The 19,547-nt window shown below is 37.1% G+C and overlaps 1 protein-coding gene across 1 annotated transcript in view; it reads left to right on the plus strand.

The window, feature by feature from the left end:
• Iqcm (IQ motif containing M) overlaps window positions 1–19,547 on the plus strand; it is a 413,729-nt gene that overhangs the window by 59,886 nt on the left and 334,296 nt on the right. Inside the window, exon 6 of the mRNA XM_027410546.2 lies at window positions 698–786. Within this exon, the coding sequence (XP_027266347.2) occupies window positions 698–786 (89 nt within the window). The remainder of the gene's footprint in view (window positions 1–697; window positions 787–19,547) is intronic.

Here is a 19,547-nt window from a genome sequence, read left to right on the forward strand (position 1 = left end):
ATGAGGTTAGAATAAAATAGTGTAATATAATTACTGAAGCTCCATTGCCTGACATCAAATCACTGCTCCACCTATGTTTTGTTGGGACAATCTAACTTACATAACCCCTATGCATCTTAGTTATATCATGCATAAAATGAGTACATTAATAGTAGATGCAGTAGCAGTTACTGCTGGGAGGGTTAAGTCGGGTAAGACATGCAGAAGGCTTTGAATTTAGACTAGGAGAAAGTCTAGGCTTGCAAAAATTAGCAAACAATCAGAATGATGGGATTAGAGAACATTTTTCTTTTCATTTGGTTATTTATATTTCCTAAACTGCTTATATGGCCCTTGACTCTAGATCCAACAGATGAGCTTGAATCTCTATAAGTGATATTAGCAAAATGATATTTTTTAAAATCCCTTATGAAACAATGGGAAATAAATACAATGTTTACTTTCCTGATTTTTGTTAGGTGGGGTTTGCTCAGAAAGCAAAGTCCTCCTTTTTTGTCCACATTTAAGAACCAGCAAATTTAGTATCATTCTTTCAATAGTAGTTACTCTGCAGTACCCCCAGGATGCCACAGGTCTAGCCCTGTTGTCAGGAGTATCCGAGGCTAGCATTTAATCCTGTAATATTAGGTGTGGGGGTTCAATTACAAAAATGAGGAGACCCATTCACTCAAGTTGTAACTCTGTGTTTTGGAAACAGGTTGTTGGAACCCTTACATTCCCATCTTAGCTTGCCGATGCCAAGAATGGACAGTAGCAGTTCTTCTACGGAACTTCTGAGAGATCATGGTGAGTTTCACTAGGTTAATGCTGGGAGCAGTAGTGGTTTTCATGATGTAAATCAAAGAGTTAGTATTGAGCAAAGTCATTTGCTTATTATTTCATTTTAAAAACTACATAGAAATATAAAAGAATTTCTTTTACTTTATTTAAACTTGAGAAGTTGGATCTCCTTAAAATGTGTGTAAATATAGAATGTTTTGGGAAATTATGAAGATGAATTCTTAGAATTTAAAGGGGGTTTTCAGTAGTAATTCTCCCAAGTTACTTATTTAAAATATATAAAAATTTCTTCAAGAGAAGCTACATATGTATTTTAAAGTCCCTTGAATATAATCAGAGAGTTTAGAATTTAGAGACTATCTTGAAGACCTAGGGAGGCTATTGACTTAAGGAAACTATGTTGTAGTTTTCCTTTTTTTATAATTTGTTACTCATATTCTTAACCTTCAGGCTGTTATTTTTTTTTCTTCTGCATGTACAAAGAGTATCTAGACAAAGGCTCAGCCATTATCTGTTTAGTGCTGCACAAAAGATAGAAGAAGACAATTCTAAAATGTTTGTTGAGGGAATCCTAACCACAGATTCTTGTGACATTGAATGGAAAGGAGCAGAACTGCAGCCCAAGTAATACTTTCAAGACTTGTTAAAAATTGCTCCAATGCAAAAATATTCAGATGCCTAAATACCCAAAGTAACCACAGCTTCATGACAGCAAAAGACTCTCTGTCCCTTCCACAGCCCTGCCATGTAATAGGTCTTAATACTGGTTGAATGATTGGATGGATGATGGATACAAATGAAAAGGAGAGAGCACCCAAATGAAGCAGTTGCCAAAGTATATCTGTGTGTCACTTCTTCACTCTAGAGAGTGGGTAGTAAGACACAGGACAGTTGTTTAAGTGCCCAAAGAAAAAACAATTTGGGGGAATAAAACACTTGAACTACTTTTAAATGTTTTTTTTTTTAATGTAATAACTGTTAGTGGACTGAAGTGATGGTGTCATTAAGTCAACTAAAATGTGTTGCAGTTTTATGCCTTTCAACTAAACTCTCAGCAGACTATCAGTGTTATCCCAGAGGTCTCTCAACACTCATCTCACAGCATTCAGAGTCAGAAAGCTGCATGTTCTGAAAGCATTAAAAATTGGAACAAATCCATAATTTCTGAATGTTAAAGGCTTTCTTTTCCTTCCTCCTTTAAAATGAAATGTATCTCCAATATAAGCAGATATGTAGCCAATGTTTTATCTTGTCAAGTTTTGTTGAATTTTGTTTTGTTTTTAGCTAAACTATTATTTTTTAATTGAAATAAAAACAACAAACAGCTAAAACAGAAATGTCTAAAGGTTTGAGACCAGCAATTCATTTTATAAAATAAAATGTGAAAAATGTTTTTTTGTTCTAAAATAACTTACATATACTCATAGCACTACATCTTTGTTGAAAACTAAATATTTTAAAAATGGCACTTAAGTTCATTTTAATGATGTTTTCTAAAAATCTCTCTGACACAGGAGTCTACTGCATTGGTATTATATGTTTATTTGCTGAGGTAGGTCTCCAGTTATCCCAGGGAGCATTTACTGAAGTCAATTAAATAACAATGTTACTTAAGCAGTCAAAGAATACAGATGTGTTTCCTTTCGAAGGCACAGCCATTTTTATAATCTTAAACATTTCTGAAATACTAATAAATCATCATTTTCATTGTAGGAAAAAGGAAAGGAAAGAAAACTAGAGTAATGAATCAAGACCAATCCTGATTTCTATTCATTTGATTGAATTTTTTCTATAAGATTTTTTCCATTTCCTTTTTTTATTTAGAAACAGTCATTTTACATATCAATCCCTCCCGTCCGTTCCCTCTCCCTTGCATCATCCCTTGCCCTCTACCAACCCCCAACCTACCCCCCCAGGCTCCCCAAGGATTGTGAGGGCTTCCATGGGGGATCAGAAAAGTCTGTCACATTTGGGGAGGGCCTAGGCCCTCCTCCATGTACTTTTGATTGAAATTTAAATGGATGATCTAGGGAGTTATCATGCCTTATAGTCTCACTTTTTAAATTGGTGTAACAGAGCACTTGGTAGTGATGATATTGGAATTCTGTTTCTTCTAGCTTCTAAGTGGAAGAAGCTTTACCAGAATTACTGAATTACTTAGTTACTGTTTCTTCATGGGAGATGCATGGAGGCTAATAATAACACCAACTGAGAGTGCTCAGTGCATGCTTGCCAGGTTTGTGACACAATCTGATGTTCACCAAAACTGAGTTGCAGTTACTAGTAACAGTTTCAAATGAACGAACTCAAAGGCATGATAGGAGCAAATATCTGGTTTGCAAAGAACTGTCTCAGCAGCTATCCAACAAGAGGAGCCATGTTAGAGTGTCACCTTCACCGTGTGAACACTGTGGCCCTGAGACACCTGTTTCTGCTGTTGTCATGGTAGTCATCTTGCCCTTTTGCCTTCCCACTTCAGTACATTTGAAAAGTCACTTCTAATTTGATATTCCAACAAAACCCTTTCACCAGTGATTTCAAAACTCTTTCTTTCCTTTCTAACTCAAATAGATTGGAACCAAGGCATAAACCCCGATTTAGAAAAGTGTTCTTTAAATAAAAAGAAAGTTAAAAAAATAGAAAGGTATTCTTAACAGACAGTTTCAAAAGAAACTCTGGAAGGAGGGAGTTGAGTCAAAGACACCCATATTACCCTAAATAACAAATTCTGTGGCTTGATGAAGATCCCTTCAGCTCTGTGGGCTTTAATTTTCTTATGTGTTGTCTTCAAGGAAAGGATGAAGTTGCTATTTAGGAAAGGAGTAGATGGTTAGACAGTGTCCTTTATCTGTGGCTGGTTCTTAGTTTATCTACACTGTTAGCAGTAGGGCACTGATTTTCCCCAAGTTCATAGCCTTGAGACCCTCAGGGAAAATACATGAGTACCCCCTACAACTCTGATACAGCCTCTACCAGATGTGGGCTTTTGTAGTATCTGGTGAATGCCAAAGCCTACTGTCAGAAACTCTGTGTCTTGTGTACCTCACCACCACCTCCCCTACTCTGGAATCTGTTCATCATGCTGCCAGAAATCATATTAAATGACAAAAAATAACCTTTTACCTTACTAAAGTGTTCCCTACACATTTTAGGACTACCTGCAGAGTGTCTTGAGAACATTTATTCTGCAGCTCACTGACATGGTGCTATTTCTCTCTCATCCTTAATACATACATGTAGGGTTAGAGATGGAAGAGTGTCCTCCTTGGTCCTCATCACTGTTGCCTCCAGACCATTTCCCCCGCTTTTCTAAAATTCTCAGCTTTGACTCTCATGTCATCCAATCACATTCTCCATTAGCTTGTTTCTTGCAATAGTTATTGGTTTGTGCCATCTTCTTGTAGTCAGTCCCAGGACCCTTGTTAGTCTCTAATGCTTGTCATCATTTGTAGCTGTTTTACTATCTAGATAAATAAAATCTTTAATTCATTAGCATCTCAATTCTTTTAGTGCTTTTCCTCTAGTGATTTTGCTTTTCATCCATCATATATGTTCTTTCATGTTATTGTATAGGGAGCTAGACAGCACGTCCAATATTATACTTTGAAGAGTGCTACTGATAATGCATGGCATTTTATAAAGTCCAACAACCTTTAAAAATTAGTTCCATGAGGGGTTTTGGGACTTAAAAGATCAAGCTTTTAATTTCTTCTCTTCCCGTACTAACTTCACCAGTAATTTTATCCAGCTCATGATTTCATGCTCCAGCATATTTATATGGCCCCCAGACTCCAGCATACATATTTTGTAAATCAGTTGTACCATTTATTATATATTGTAACTCAATTAGGAGATATAATATAATTTATTAGAATGATTTTACACACATGGAGCTCAAATATTCTCTTTCTGAATTAAAATACTATTGCAAAGAATATAGCTTTCATGGTTTTTTGTTTGTTTCTTTTTCTGAAAAGGTGGACACTAACCAAGGACTAAAAATCCTGGCTAAATATTAAAAGATAATTTAAAAAATTTGATTTGTTTATCAGGAAAATGCAAAAATAAGTTCACAAACACAAGAAAACCAGATTCCATAGGGGCCTTATGTTCTTTAGAGGTGATTGTTTTCATGACTCATGCTTCTTCCTGTTTTCCTAGAATTTCTGCTTACAAACTATGCCCAACCACACCCTTCCCATTCTCTCTCTCTCTTTAATTCTATCTCAGCCCACCCATATATTTTTGTAAGTGCATATGTGTGATGTTCTCTAGATATAAATATATATATATGGAATGATTGTCTTATCAATATGATGGTGTAGTTGTCCCGACCCTTGGGACAGCAACCTAGAGCAAGAAGTCCAGGGAGGGGAATGGGGACAAGAGATACAAGACAATGACCACAAGACAGGATTCTGATCAAGTGACGAATTTTATTTTTTCCAGGATAGGTTATTTAGTCAGTAGTATGGGGTAAAGGGGAGGGGGAGAAGAAGCTAAGGGCCAGGTGTTAGTTTAAGCAGGATGTTAGAAAGCTATAGAAAGAGGATGTTGGCAGGGTAAAAAGTTCAAGGGTGGTGGGGAGAGGGAGTGTTACCTAGGTAAGTGGTGGCAAGGAAGGTTGCTTAGGTAAGTGGGCTTGTGGTTGGAATAAAGGATTGATGTCTGGGTCATGTTGTTCCTTCTGGGTGTTCATGCTTCTAGAAGACATTTATAATGAAAAGACAGTTCTATAACCCTGTGGCTTGCCAAGTTTGGCCTAAAGGTTCATGCCAAGCTGTATGGCTCTCAACATGATGGAATCTTCTTCCAATGAGATGAATGACATTTTTGTTAGGACAGTCAATAAAGAATACCTCATTATGTTGGCAGCAAAGATAATTTCAAATAGTCAAAGCTGTTTCATTATATTATGTTTATATTGCATTCAGATAAGTAACAATTTGCATATTTTATTTTTATAATACATATATACAGCCTTATTAAGAACATTCAGAGCAAAACATTTTCCCATTAACGCTCTGCTTTCTCACAACCATGATTCCCAGCTTGTTTTATTTCAAGATTTTGATTCTTCATCTTTTAAAAACCTACAGCAACACAAATTCAAGTGTTTCCTATAGTTAAGTCACTATTATTTAATTAATCACACAAAACATCCGTTTCCTTTTCTCCCAATGCTATTTACATTATCCCCCACCTACCCATACATGCTGAAAGGCATCTCTCATTTACCCCTTCTGCACACCTGTCTGGAGTGGTCAATATCATTCTTTAACCTGACTTTCCTGTAGGATATAAAGACAACAAAGACAAGGGAGGGTGTCAGGGATTTTCTACTCATTTTAGAAGTATAAAATAGATAACAACAATTCTTGATAGATTTAATTTTATACTGGGGTCTGCTACATAACCACAAGTGGATTGAGAGACACATGAAGCTTATCTAAATACATTCAGTCATTGCTATAGCCCTGTTAATTATATGAGCTCTCATCTCCACAGTTTTAATGTAACCATCAAATGTCTTCTTATTTTTACTCATTGGTATAATTTGAATTATTACCATACCCCACTATGTCTGACAAAAATGAAATCTACTATATTTTAAATGTTTTGTTATACTTTGCTATAATGATTTCTCAAAATATTAGTGAAAGGGTAGATGTTTATAACACAATAAATTTATTTTAATACAATAATAGTGTAATTTGTCAGATTTTTTTATATATACATGTGCATATATAAACAGTTTGATTCTCATATTTTATGCATGCTAAATCCTAACTTTTCCAATGTTTCTTCTGAGGAACTAAGAATATTAATCTTGTAACCAGCCTAAGCCATGTACGTCAGCCTATGTTTAGTATGTGTGAATGTGTGTATGTATATGTGATGCTGTAGATTAAATTCCCAAGGCCGCACACATGCTGAATGTCTACTTTACTTCTGAAGTACACCTCAACCCTAAGCATCATACTTCTGATTCCAATTTCCATATTAATTCCAGTTTACTATACAAATGTACATACATTCATATTATCTGATATGTATTTATGGCAGCTATACATTTGATTATTATACAATCGATATATAGTAAAGCAAACTGTGATTCAGAATAGGAGGGGGCTGTAAGCTGAGTGTTTTGTAGAGCATACAACATCATGAACTAATAGGTAATATACATATGCCTGGGTTTTTGACAGTTTGGGGCTTTGTACTATTAAATATTATATTTCACATTCCTTTGCATAATTTTTACAGTGAACTTTTTCAGTCAGTGTCACAAATATCAGTATGGTTATTGTGTGTTATACAGCTTTGCAATGTGTTGTTCTTTCAATATGTAATAATTTAATATGAAAAATGCTTTTCTGGTATGATCTCCCATGGTTCTCCTTAATAAGAACTTCATAAAAGTAAGAGTTTATTATCTGAAAAGAGATCCTGCCTCCTCCTCACCAAGAAAATGTAAGAAAATATTCCTACTATGCCAAATTCTGAACAATCAAACATATTCTTGCGGGGAGGGAAGCATTCTGTGATATAAAGGGCTCAGCAAGTCTTTCAGAGATGTGTGAGATGTAATGGAGATAGTTTTCAGACCATTACAATAATAGCCATGTCTTCATCAAGTGTGCTCTCTCCTCATTTTATACCTGCCACAGAAAGGAGAACCAATAGAGCTCAGTCAATTGCACATAGTCTAATTTCTGAAATTTCAAGGGAGACAGTACTTAGTCAATAATTATTAATGGCATTAAGAGATGCTGATTATTTTATCTAAAATAATTTTAGATAAAATATTTTAAAATTGTAGGTAAAGAACTCATTAATACATCCCATGGCAACACCAAGAGAAAGCCCCCTTAGACCCTTGTTGTATAATAAAAGTAACATTCAAAAAAGTTATAATGTAATAAACTCTAGCATATTAAAAAGTAAAGAGGAGGCAAAATAAAATTTAAGCACATTTTATTTAATATGACCAGGTATATCATTCCTGTATATAATCAGCCTGAAAAGTCAAGAGTAATATATTTTGTATACCTTTTTCTCATCAAGCTTTTGAAATCTTTGAATAGGGAAGCTTACCACACATATCAATTTTGGATACCCTTCATGTGTTCATAAAAATCCATGGCTTGTAGTTTTTGAGCACAACTTTTGACTGTGTGCTCCCAAGGACCTTGAGCACTTATTTCTGTATTAATGACACTTGGCATCTAGCAAATATACAACAGATATGTAAAAAAAATGAAGCAAATGAGGACAAAGTAAGGTCCAAGAACATTGGAATGAAACTGAACACACACCTGATAAGAGATAAAATGCCTACGTACTTCATGTCTATCCTATTGTCTATCTGAACTCATATGTTAGGTAACTTCATGTATTTTTATTATTTTATTAGGTTTTATAAATTTTATAAATACCAAATGTAGTATTTTTTTCAGTTACAATTTAGCAGAAAGAAACTAGAGTCAAAGAGTGGGAGGTTCTTGGCATCAAGATTATAGCCAAGGACAATTATGTTAAATTGCTTAGCATGAGGTGGAATTAATTGCCCATGATCTTAAGCATAAATACTTAATTTATAAAACAGCCTCTAAACATGCAGGTCCACATTTAGATACATGAACATTTTGGTGAGTAAGTGGCAGTCATATATCTAATCTGAGAACTTAATACCCCCATCACTTCAGGTCTCCTTAGCACCCCTCTGCTCAGGCCATTGGGTATATAGTCTGCTCTTCTTGTCCTACAGTCACATTCACACATACACAGTACACTAAGCATGCAAAAATGTGAAATGTACAGGGCAGATATGCATACATGCATGTGAGGATGGAGGCACATGACCTTGCCCTTGCAAAGGATTTAGTGCTCCGTGACCTTGACATTTTTAATAACTTTACAAATTTGCTTTCAAATTGGTGCAGCTCACCCTCACCACCTCCTCTCTTCCCTCCCCTGTTTTACAGGGACAGGTTCTTGACCCTCTGTGCTTTTGGATTCTATGGAGTAGTGTCAAATCATAACAATTTCCCAGTGTGGAGTCTGGGTGCTGAAGCAGGGAAGGTCTAGGTTAGGGGTGGGGGTCTGAGTAGCTGTGCAAAACACCACAGGTGGATACCTCTGAATCAAAATCTTTTCTCCATCTATCTGTTTTTTTCTGAAATAATTTACCATTTTCATTTTGTCTACTCCAAGTTTTATAGCTGGCTCAGGATGGTGTGAGGAATGATGATGATATTAACCCTGTGTTAACACTGCACAGGTCATATAATAGAGTATTTCATGTGGTACTCAACAGCCTCTCCACTCCCACTCCTCTTCCCTATTAAAACCTTGCACTGCATCCCTCAGAGATGACCACTAACATCTGCATTGTGATGGTAGCTTATGTGGTTTTCTTTCTACCATAATTTATCACCAGGAGTAGTGGAGATACACCATTTTGTTTTATTGTGTATGCTTTTCTGTGCCACTCTGTTGTTTCAGACCATACCCATGTCTGTACACACTGTTGTCGCTGTGTGTTGTCACTGGTTCAGTGTATTGTTTTAGAAACAGCATGGGGTATTCATCTTGTTCCTTTTGGACTTTCCACCTTGTCCTGGGTATGTGGAAACGTTCTTTGCTCTGAGCCATATACAGAAGAGATTTTGTGACTCAGGAGTTGACATCTTCAGCTCCTCAACAATGTCAAGCTGCCCTGCTAGGTTGTATTGATTTGTGCTCCACTGGCAGACAGTACTTCTCTGTTGTGACTGGTTCTTGCAACTGTTAAACTCACACTTCAGGCCTAGGATACAGGCATTTCTTTAAAATTTGGTTTTATTTTTACTTGGCTGTCGTACTAATTAAAAAAATCCTATTGAACTTTATCTACTTTTCTTTTGACTTTGTCCTGTTTCTGAATTGTAGCAGCTCTTTATAAAGTATTCTCAACTGTATTTTGTCAGTTGAAAAATTATCCAGTTCTTTATTATTTATCTTTTCAGACATTTAATGGTATTTCTTTTATAAAGAGAAATGTAATTTATCAGAGTTCTTTGTAGACTCATTTCTTTTTAATGTTTGTAAAACATTAAAAATCTTCAAGTCACAGAATTAATGTTTGTTATTCATATTTAAGCTATTTATGTTCTTTGGAATTTAATTTTGGGCAAAATGTGAGTGAAATACCCAGTTTCATTCTTTCTTGTCCTTTCTTCCTCCTTAATAATCATAGAAATCTTTGCTGACATGCCCTCTTTCACTTAGTTGACTTGAGACCATCTCCACCACACAATGGATGTCTGTAAAGCATGTGATTATTGTTCTCGTCTTGTTTCACTGTTGAGCTTGTCTCACCTGTGTGACATTACTCATTGCTATGTCTTTATAATGAACCTTTGTCCTGTTTGCTAATTGTCTATGACAAGATGGTCCCTGCATTCATGAATCGAAGACTTTCTTTCTGGTTTTTTTTTTTTTTAATGTAGTTTTGAGTCTGTGTCATGTGCAATACTAGATTTTGTTTTTGTTGAGATAGGGTCTTGGAATGTAGCCCAGTTTGGCCTTGAACTCAATCTTCCTGCCTCCTGTTCCCAGCACTCGAGATAGCCAGTGTGCTACCATAGCAGGCTAATAGAATTTGACTCTGTTCTGTCTTCCTATCTCCTTTATATGCCACCAGTTTTCACTAGACATGTTATTTTTGTATGTACCTTCATACTTTAAAAGCATGGATATGTTTTAATCTATAGTACTTAATAATTAACTGATGATGATACTGTTACCCTTGGCTCAGCCATTGAAACACTCATTAGCTTCTTTTCCTCCTCTCTCAAAATTTTAGGTTAGTGGTTACTCAGAGCTCATGCTGACCAAAGTTTTCTATTACACTTCTTTCTCTTATGAATTTTTATACTTTCAGGACCACTTTAAGCTGGGCAGACTGTGCTCTTCGTTTCTGAAGTTTAGTGTGTTTTCCGAGGTGTGTTTTAGTGAACATCACAGACTGCTGTGATTTGCCTGCTGAGAGAATCAATATCCTTCAGTTTTAAGACTTTTTTTAGTACTCATTTTATAAACTGTCTTTAACTTGCAATGCCTTGTTATTTTGTTTCTTCCCTGTTTGCTATAATTTTTCTTCTTACAACTCTTTATCGTGTTTCAGATTGTTCACATCATCAATCCTATTTCCTTTATCTTTTCCTCTTTTTTCATTTCTGAAAATGCTTTTATTTTTGCTTTATTTCTCTCCTGAAGTTACCAACTCACATACTTATCTTTAATATTTCATTGTATTTTACTTTTATTAAAAATTGTTTCTTTTCAGCTGACCTGAACACGTGGAAGCCCACGAACACAGTCTGACAGATGGGAAACCAGCATAGAACCAAACCAGGCCCCCTGAACGTGGGTGTCAGTTAGGAGGCCTGGGCAGTCCATGGGGCCTCTGGCAGTGGATCCAGTATTTATCCCTAGTGCACAAATGGGCTTTGGGTGCCTATTCCTATGGAGGGATATTCTCTCAGCCTAGATACATGGGGGAGGGCCTAGGTCCTGCCCCAAATAATAGACTTTGTTGATCCTCTAAGGGAGGCCACACCCTCCGTGAGGAGTGGATGTGGGGTGGGGTGGGGACTTGGTGGGGGAATGGGAGGACAGGAGGGAGAGGGAACTGGGATTGGTATGCAAAATAAGATTTTTTAATTTAAATAAAAATTAATTAAAATTGTCTCTTTTTATGGTAGCAGTCAGCTTTTATCTCCCCTAACCTATTACATAATACGATTGACCAAAATGTCTGTTGTCTGTTTTAGCTTATATCAGCAATTTTCATCTTTTTGTTCCTAGCAATAATTTTTGCCTCATGACATATCTGACATTCATTGACTCCTCTTTCTTTTATTTGTCTGTAAGATATATTTAATAGATTTAGATTCTATATTCACATCTTATATAATATTCTTAAACATACTATATACTACTAGAATACATTTTGTTTGTGATGCAATAATTTAATACATATCATACTTAAAAGTATATATTGTGAAATGAAGTACATAAAATAATTGTGAAGAAAATAAAAGTCACTGAAAACATCACTGCAAATATTTTTGATTCTTTATTTTTAGTTTTTTTTACTTATTTTTTATTTTTTATTAGAAAGAAAATTATTTTACATGTCAATCCCAGGTTCTTCTCCCTCCCCTCCTCCCCTGCCCCGCCAACTAATACCCTACCTATCCCATACCCTTTCTGCTCCCCAGGAAGGGTGAGGCCTTCCATAAGAGGGGCTTTCAAAATCTGTCACATTCTTTGGGATAGGGCCTAGGTCAACCTCCTTGTGTCTAGGCTCAGGGATTATCCCCTCCATATGGGATGGGCTCCTAAAGTCCATTCCAATGGTAGAGATAAGTACTGAACCACTACAAGAGGCCCCACAGATTCCCAAGGTCTCCTCACTGACAACCACATTCAGGGGGTCTGGAACCCTTTGCTCATCAGTCCTCCTTCTCTGCATCTGGTTTTCAGTTCAGTTCACGGTTTAGCTGTGGGTGTCTGCTTCTACTTCCACCAGCTGCTGGATGAAGGCTATACGATGGCATATGAATTAGTTATCAATCTCATTATCAGGAGAGGGCATTTAAAGTAGCAGCTCCTCTGTTACTTAGATTGTTAGTTGGTGTCGTCTTTGTAGATCTCCAGACATTTCCCTAGTGCCTGATTTCTCTTTAAACTTATAATGTCTCTCTCTATTATATTATCTCTTATCTTGCTCTCTTCTGTTCTTCCCCCAACTCAACCTCCCTGTCCCATCATGTCTTCCTCACCTCTCCTCTTCTCCCCTTCTCACTCTCCTAGGTTCCTCTCCCTCCCCCATGCTCCCAATTTGCTCAGGAGATCTTGTACCTTTTCCCTTCCCCAGGGGACCACGTATGTCTCTCTTAGGGTTCTCCTTGTTTACCAGCCTCTCTGGAAGTCTGGGCTGGAGGCTGGCAATCCTTTACTCTATGTTTAAAATCCACATATGAGTGAGTACATGCAATTTCTGTCTTTTTGTGATTGGGTTACCTTGCTCAGAAAGATTTCTTCTAGGTCCATCCATTTGCCTGCAAATTTCAAGATTCCATTGCCTCCCCCACCCCACCCACCCCTGGCTGAGTAGTGTAAATGTACCATTGTATAAATGTACCCATTTTCTCTATCCATTCTTCAGTTGAGGGGCATCTAGGTTGTTTCTAGGTTCTGGCTATTACAAATAATGCTTCTATGAACATAGTTGAACAGATGTCCTTGTTGTAGGAATGTGCTTCTTTTGGGTATATGGAATGGAATTGCTGGATCTTGTGGTAGACTGATTCCCATTTTCCTGAGAAATCACTCTACTGATTTCAAAAATAGCTGTACAAGTTGGCACTCCCACCAGCAGTGGAGGAGTGTTCCTCTTTCTCCACAACCTCTCCAGCATAAACTGTCATTGGCGTTTTTGATTTTAGCCATTCTGACAGGTAGAAGATGGTATCTCGGAGTTGTTTTAATTTGCATTTCCCTGATAGCTAAGGATGTTGAGCACTTTCTTATGTGTCTTTCAACCATTTTAGATTCCTCTATTGAGAATTGTCTATTTAGTTCTGTACCCCATTTTTTAATTGGATTGTTTGGTGTTTTTGGAGACTAGTTTCTTGAGTTCTTTGTATATTTTGGAGATCACTCTCTGTGGGATGTGGGGTTGGTGAATATCTTTTCCCAATGTGTGGCCTGTTGTTTTGTCTTGTTGACAGTGTCTGTTGCCTTACAGAAGCTTCTCATTTTCAGGATGTCCTATTTATTAATTGTGTATCTCAGTGTCTGTGCTACTGGGGTTATGTTCAGGAAGCAGTCTCCCGTACCAATTCCTTCAAGGCTATTTCCTACTTTCTCTACTAATAAGTTCAGTATGGCTGGGTTTATGTTGAGGTCTTTGATGCATTTTGACTTAAGTTTTGTGCATGGTGATAGACATGAATCTATCTGCAGTATTCTACATGCCACCATCCGGTTATGCCAGCACTATTTGTTGAATATACTTTCTTTATTCCATTGTATAGCTTTGGGTTCTTTGTCAAAAATCAGGCATTCATGGGTGTGTGGGTTAATATCAGGGTTTTCAACTGGATTCCGTTGGTCTACCTGTCTATTTTTGTGCCAATACTAAGCTGTTTTCACAACTATAGCTCTATAATAGAGCTTGAAATCCGGAATGGTGATGCCTCCGGAAGTTCTTTTATTGTACAGGGTTGTTTTGGCTATCCTGGGTCTTTTGTTTTTCCATATAAAGTTGAGATTTGTTTTTTCAAGGTCAGTGAAGAATTGTGTTGGGATTTTGATGGGGATTGCATTGAATCTGTAGATTGCTTTTGGCAAGATTGCCATTTTTACTATGTTGATCCTACCTATCCAAGAGCATGGGAGATCCTTCCATTTTCTGGTATCTACTTTAATTTCTTTCTTCAAAGAATCAAAATTCTTATGATACAGGTCTTTCACTTTTTTAGTTAGTGTTACCCCAAGTTATTTTATGTTGTTTGTGGCAATTGTAAAGGGTGATGTTTCTCTGATTTCTTTCTCAGCATATTTATCATCCATATAAAGTAGGGCTACTGATTTTTTTTTTTATTTAATCTTGTATCCTGCCACTTTGCTGAAGGTGTTTACCAGCTGTAGGAGTTCCTTAGTAGAGATTTTTGGTTCACTTATGTAGACTATCATATCATCTGCCAACAGTGAAAGCTTGACTTCTTCCTTTCTAATTTGTACCCCTTGATCTCCTTTTGTTGTCTTATTGCTCTAGCTAGAACTTCAAGGACATATTGAAGAGATATGGAGAAAGTGGACAGTCTTGTCTTGTTTATGATTTTAGAGGAATAGCTTTGAGTTTCTCTCTATTTAGTTTGATGTTGGCTGTTGGGTTACTGTATATTGTTTTTATTATGTTCAGGTAATTTCCTGTTATTATTCCTGATCTCTCTAGGACCTTTATCATGAAGGGATTTTGGATTTTGTCAAAGGCTTTTTCAGCATCTAGTGGGATGATCATGTGGTTTTTCTTCTTCAGTTGGTTTATATGGTGGAATACATTGACAGATTTTCAAATGTTGAGCCAACCTGCATCTCAGGAATGAAGCCTACTTGATCATGGTGGATGATTTTTCTGAAATGTTCTTGGAGTTGGTTTGCCTGTATTTTGTTGAGTATTTTTGCATGTATGTTCATGAGGGATATTGGTCTGTAGTTCTCTTTCTTAGTTGTGTCTTTGTGTGGCTTGGCTACCAAGGTAATTGTAGCCTCATAAAAAGAGTTTGGCAATGAACCTTCTGCTTCTATTGTGTGGAACAATTTGAGGAGTATTGCTATTAGCTCTTCATTGAATTTCTGGTAGAATTTTGCACTGAAGCCATCTGGACCTTGGCTTTTTTTTGGTTGGTAGACTTTTGATGACTTCTTCTATTTCCCTAGAGGTTATAGGTCTGTTTAAGTTGCTTATCTGTTCTTGATTCAATTTTGGTAAGTGATAACTGTCCAGAAAATTGTCCATTTCCTTTAAATTTTCAAATTTTGTGGAGTACAGGTTTTTAAAGTGTGACCTGAAGATTCTCTGGATTTCCTCACTGTCCCTTGTTATGTCGCCCTTTTCATTTCTGATTTTGTTATTTTGCATGTTCTGTCTCTCTGCCTTTTGGTTAGTTTGTATAATGGTTTGTCTATCTTGTTGATTTTCTCGAAGAACCAACTCTTTGTTACATTTATTATTTGAATTGTTTTATTTCTTTTGACTTTATTGTTTTCTGCCCTCAGTTTGATTATTTCCTGGCATCTTACTCCTCTGGGGTGAATTTGCTTCCATTTGTTCTAGAGTTTTTACCTGTGACCTTCTGGTGTGATTATTCTCTAGTTTCTTCATGTGAACACTTAGAGCTATGAACTTTCCTCTTAGTACTGCTTTCAAAGTGACCCATAAGTTTGGGAATGTTGTGTTTTCATTTTCATTGAATTCTAGGAATTCTTTAATTTCTTTATTTATTTCTTCCTTTACCCATGTATGGTACAATTGCGTGTTATTCAATTTCCATGAGTTGGTAGGTTTTCTGCAATTTGTATTGATTTTGAATTCTAACTTTAAAGCATGGTGGTCTGATAAGACACAGGGTATTATTCCATTTTTTTGGTACCTGTTGAGGTTTGCTATGCTGCTGAGTATGTCGTCGAATTTTGAGAAAGTTCCATATGATGCTGTAAATAAAGTATATTCTTTTGTGTTTGTATGGAAAGTTCTATAGATGTCTGTTAATCCCAATTGTGTCATAACTTCTGTTAGTTCCTTTGTCTCTTTGTTAAGTTTCTGTCTGGTGGTCCTGTCCAGTGGTGAGAGTGGGGTGTTGAAGTCTCCCTCTATAACTGTGTGAGGTCTTATTTGTGATTTGAGTTTTAATAATTTTTTTTTTTTTTTACAAATGTTGGTGCCTTTGTATTTGGGGCAGAGATGTTTAGAATTGAGACTTCTTCCTGATGGATTTTTCCTGTGATGAATATTAAATGACCTTCTTCTTCATGTCTTTTGATTGATTTTACTTTGTAGTCTACCTTGTTAGATACTAGGACACCAGCTTGTTTCTAAGGTAATGTCTGTCTTTGAATTCGAGGTGTGTTTCTTGTATGCAGAAGACAGATGGATTCTGTCTTTGTATCCAATCTGTTAGCCTGTGTCTTTTTATAGGCGAGTTAAGACCATTAATATTGAGGGAAATTAAGGTCCATTGATTGTTTATTCTTGTTTGTTTTTGATTTGTTGTTGGTAGTGTTATTTTATGTGGATTTACCCTGATTTTTCTTTTGGGTTTTTGAGGAATTATCTACTGCCTATGTTTATGTGAGTTTAGTTAATTTCCTTAGGTTGGAGTTTTCCTTCCAGTACTTTCTGTAGGGCTGGGTTAGTGGTTACATATTGTTTAAATCTGGTTGTGTCGTGGAATATCTTGTTTTGTCCATTTATGGTGATTGAAAGCTTTGCTGGGTATAGTAGTCTGGGCTGGCATTTGTGTTCTCTCAGAGTTGGTAAAATATCTGTCCAGGTCCTTCTGGCTTTCACAGTTTCCATGGAGAAGTTTGGTATAATTCTGATAGGTTTGCCTTTATATGTTGCCTTTTTCCTTTGTTGCTCTTAATATTCTTTCTTTAGTCTGTATTTTTGGTGTTTTAATTATAATGTGACGAGGAGACTTTCTTTTGTGGTCCACTCTATTTGGTGTTCTGTAGGCTTCTTGTACTTTCATTGACATTTCTTTCTTTAGGTTGGGCAAGTTTTCTTCTATGATTTTGTTGAATATGTTTTCTGCACCTTTGAGTTGTTTTTCTTCACCTTCTTCTATACCTATTATCCTTAGGTTTGGTCTTTCCACGGTGTCCCATATTTCCTGGATATTTTGTGTTAAGGATTTGTTGAACTTAAGATTTTCTTTGCTTGATGAATTTATTTCCTCTAGTTTACTTTCAGCATCTGAAATTCTGTCTTCCATCTCTTGTATTCTGATGGTTATGCTTGCATCTGTGGTTCCTGATTGTTTACTCATCTTTTCCACTTTCAACATTCCCTCAGTTTGTGTTTTATTTTCTCTATTTCAGTTTTCAAGCCTTGAACTGTTTCCTTCAGCTGTTTAATTGTATTTCCTTGGCTTTTCTTGATTTTCTTGCATCTTTTGTTTGTCTTTTCTTCCAATTCCCTGACAGATTCTCTGATTTCCTCTCTTAGATTCTCAATCATCTGCATGAAGTTGTTTTTAAATTGCTTTCTTCTGCTTCTTCTGTGTTGGGATGTTCACATCTTGCTGATGTAGAGTCCCTAGACTCTGGTGGTGTCAGATTGGTTTTCCTGTTGTTGGATGTGTTCTTATATCGTCATCTTCCCATCTCTTCTTCCAGTGGGTGCAGGTGGTGTCACTTCCTTTCCTTTCCTAGTGTCCCATATTCTCTTCAGCTGGGTGCAATTGGCTCTGATACTCTAATGTGTCTCAAGGTGGGTGCAAGCAGGTCTGAGGCACTGGCTCTCCAGATGGGCGAGAGCATGACTGGCACAGAGATGTCAGTAGACTCTGTGTTGCTTGGTCCTCAGGGGTCGAGTCATCCTGTCTGCAGACCCTTGGGCAGGAGTTCCCAGAGTGGGCAGGCAGAAGTTGTGCCCAAGTCAGTGGCCAAAGCAGCTCACCTCTGCACTCAGTGGGGGCGGGAATCTGACTTCTCTTTCAATGTTGTTTTTATGCAGTATTTTTTGCTTGTTGTTGTTATTGTTGTTGTTGTTGTTGTTTTTTGAGACAGGGTTTCTCTGTGTAGCTTTGGAGCCTATCCTGGCACTCGCTCTAGAGACCAGGCTGGCCTCAAACTCACAGAGATCCTCCTGCCTCTTCCTCCTGAGTGCTGGGATTAAAGGCATGCACCAGTAATGCCCGGCTTTATGCAGTATTTTGTATACATTAAATGTTAGCTAATTTTTAATTATTACTCAATTTGAATGTATTGAATTTTTCTCGGACAAGCCACTCGAGGAAATGTTGGATGTGAATAACCAGAGCAGTGCTAGTGAATCATGGGTAACTCCTTTACAGACACCGTTTGGTAATGTACATGAGCTGTTTAGCCTTTATTTTCCCAGCTGTTTTGTTTCCACACTGAGGGGCTGTTCACTTTGTTGAATACCTGTTCTTCCTTCTACCTCATTTGGATGCTGAATGCTGAGAATTTGTGAAAACCTTTCGACATCACTCTTCAAAATTTGTAAGATTCCCTAACAATATCAAGAGTGATTCTGTTGTCAAAATAAGGATCCTATCCCCATTTCACCAGATAGATTGATCCTTATGCTGTGGCCACATATTTTCTCCAAGATGAGCAACTGAACACCTGGGACAGCCTTTGCTTCCACTCCCAGTTTAGCCCCAGGCCTGTTAGGAAGCACTTGACCCTTCATATTAATGTGCTAGGAGGGTCTAGAATGTTGCCTGGTGCCATTTAAATAATTTGCATTTGTAATATTTATTGGTTGCTAATTATTTTGAGAAGTGAAAGAGTTAAGACTTCATTTTATTTCACATTTTATGAATCAGAATGTGTAATTCTATTATGAGGTATTGGAACAAATGACAAGCAGTTAAGCTTCGTGAAAGAATTGGAGTTCAAATATATGAATCCCTGGCATAAAGCATTATTATCACTCTGTATTTTTTATTTAAATTAGTAACAAGCTTGCTTCACATGTGAATTCCAGCTCCCTCTCCCTCCCCTCCTCCTTTGGCCCCTACCAATCCCCCCAAGCCCTCACCCCATCCTCCCTCTGCTTCCAGGGAGAGTGAGGCCCTCCATGAGGGATCTCCAAAGTCTTTCATATCATCCCAGGCAGAGCCTAGGCCCTCCCCCATGTGTCCAGACTAAGAGATCATCCCTCCATGTGGAATGGGCTCCCAAAGTCAATTCATGTGCCAGGGATAGGCCCTCAAAGAGTATATGAGAAAATCCCTTACAGAAAGGGAAGAAAAAACTATCACTGTATATTTTTCTTATTTTTATATATTTGAATTACAAACAAGATTGTATTACATGACAATCCCAGTTTCCTTCTCCCTCACTTCCTCCCCTACCACCCCCCACAACTAAAATCCTAACTATTATATGTCCTTTCTTCTAATCCACACCTGACTCAAACTTTCTGCTCCCTCATGACCTCTGCATACTTCTTT

This window comes from Cricetulus griseus, chromosome 3, assembly GCF_003668045.3.
Source record: "Cricetulus griseus strain 17A/GY chromosome 3, alternate assembly CriGri-PICRH-1.0, whole genome shotgun sequence".
Taxonomy (NCBI): Eukaryota; Metazoa; Chordata; class Mammalia; order Rodentia; family Cricetidae; genus Cricetulus; species Cricetulus griseus.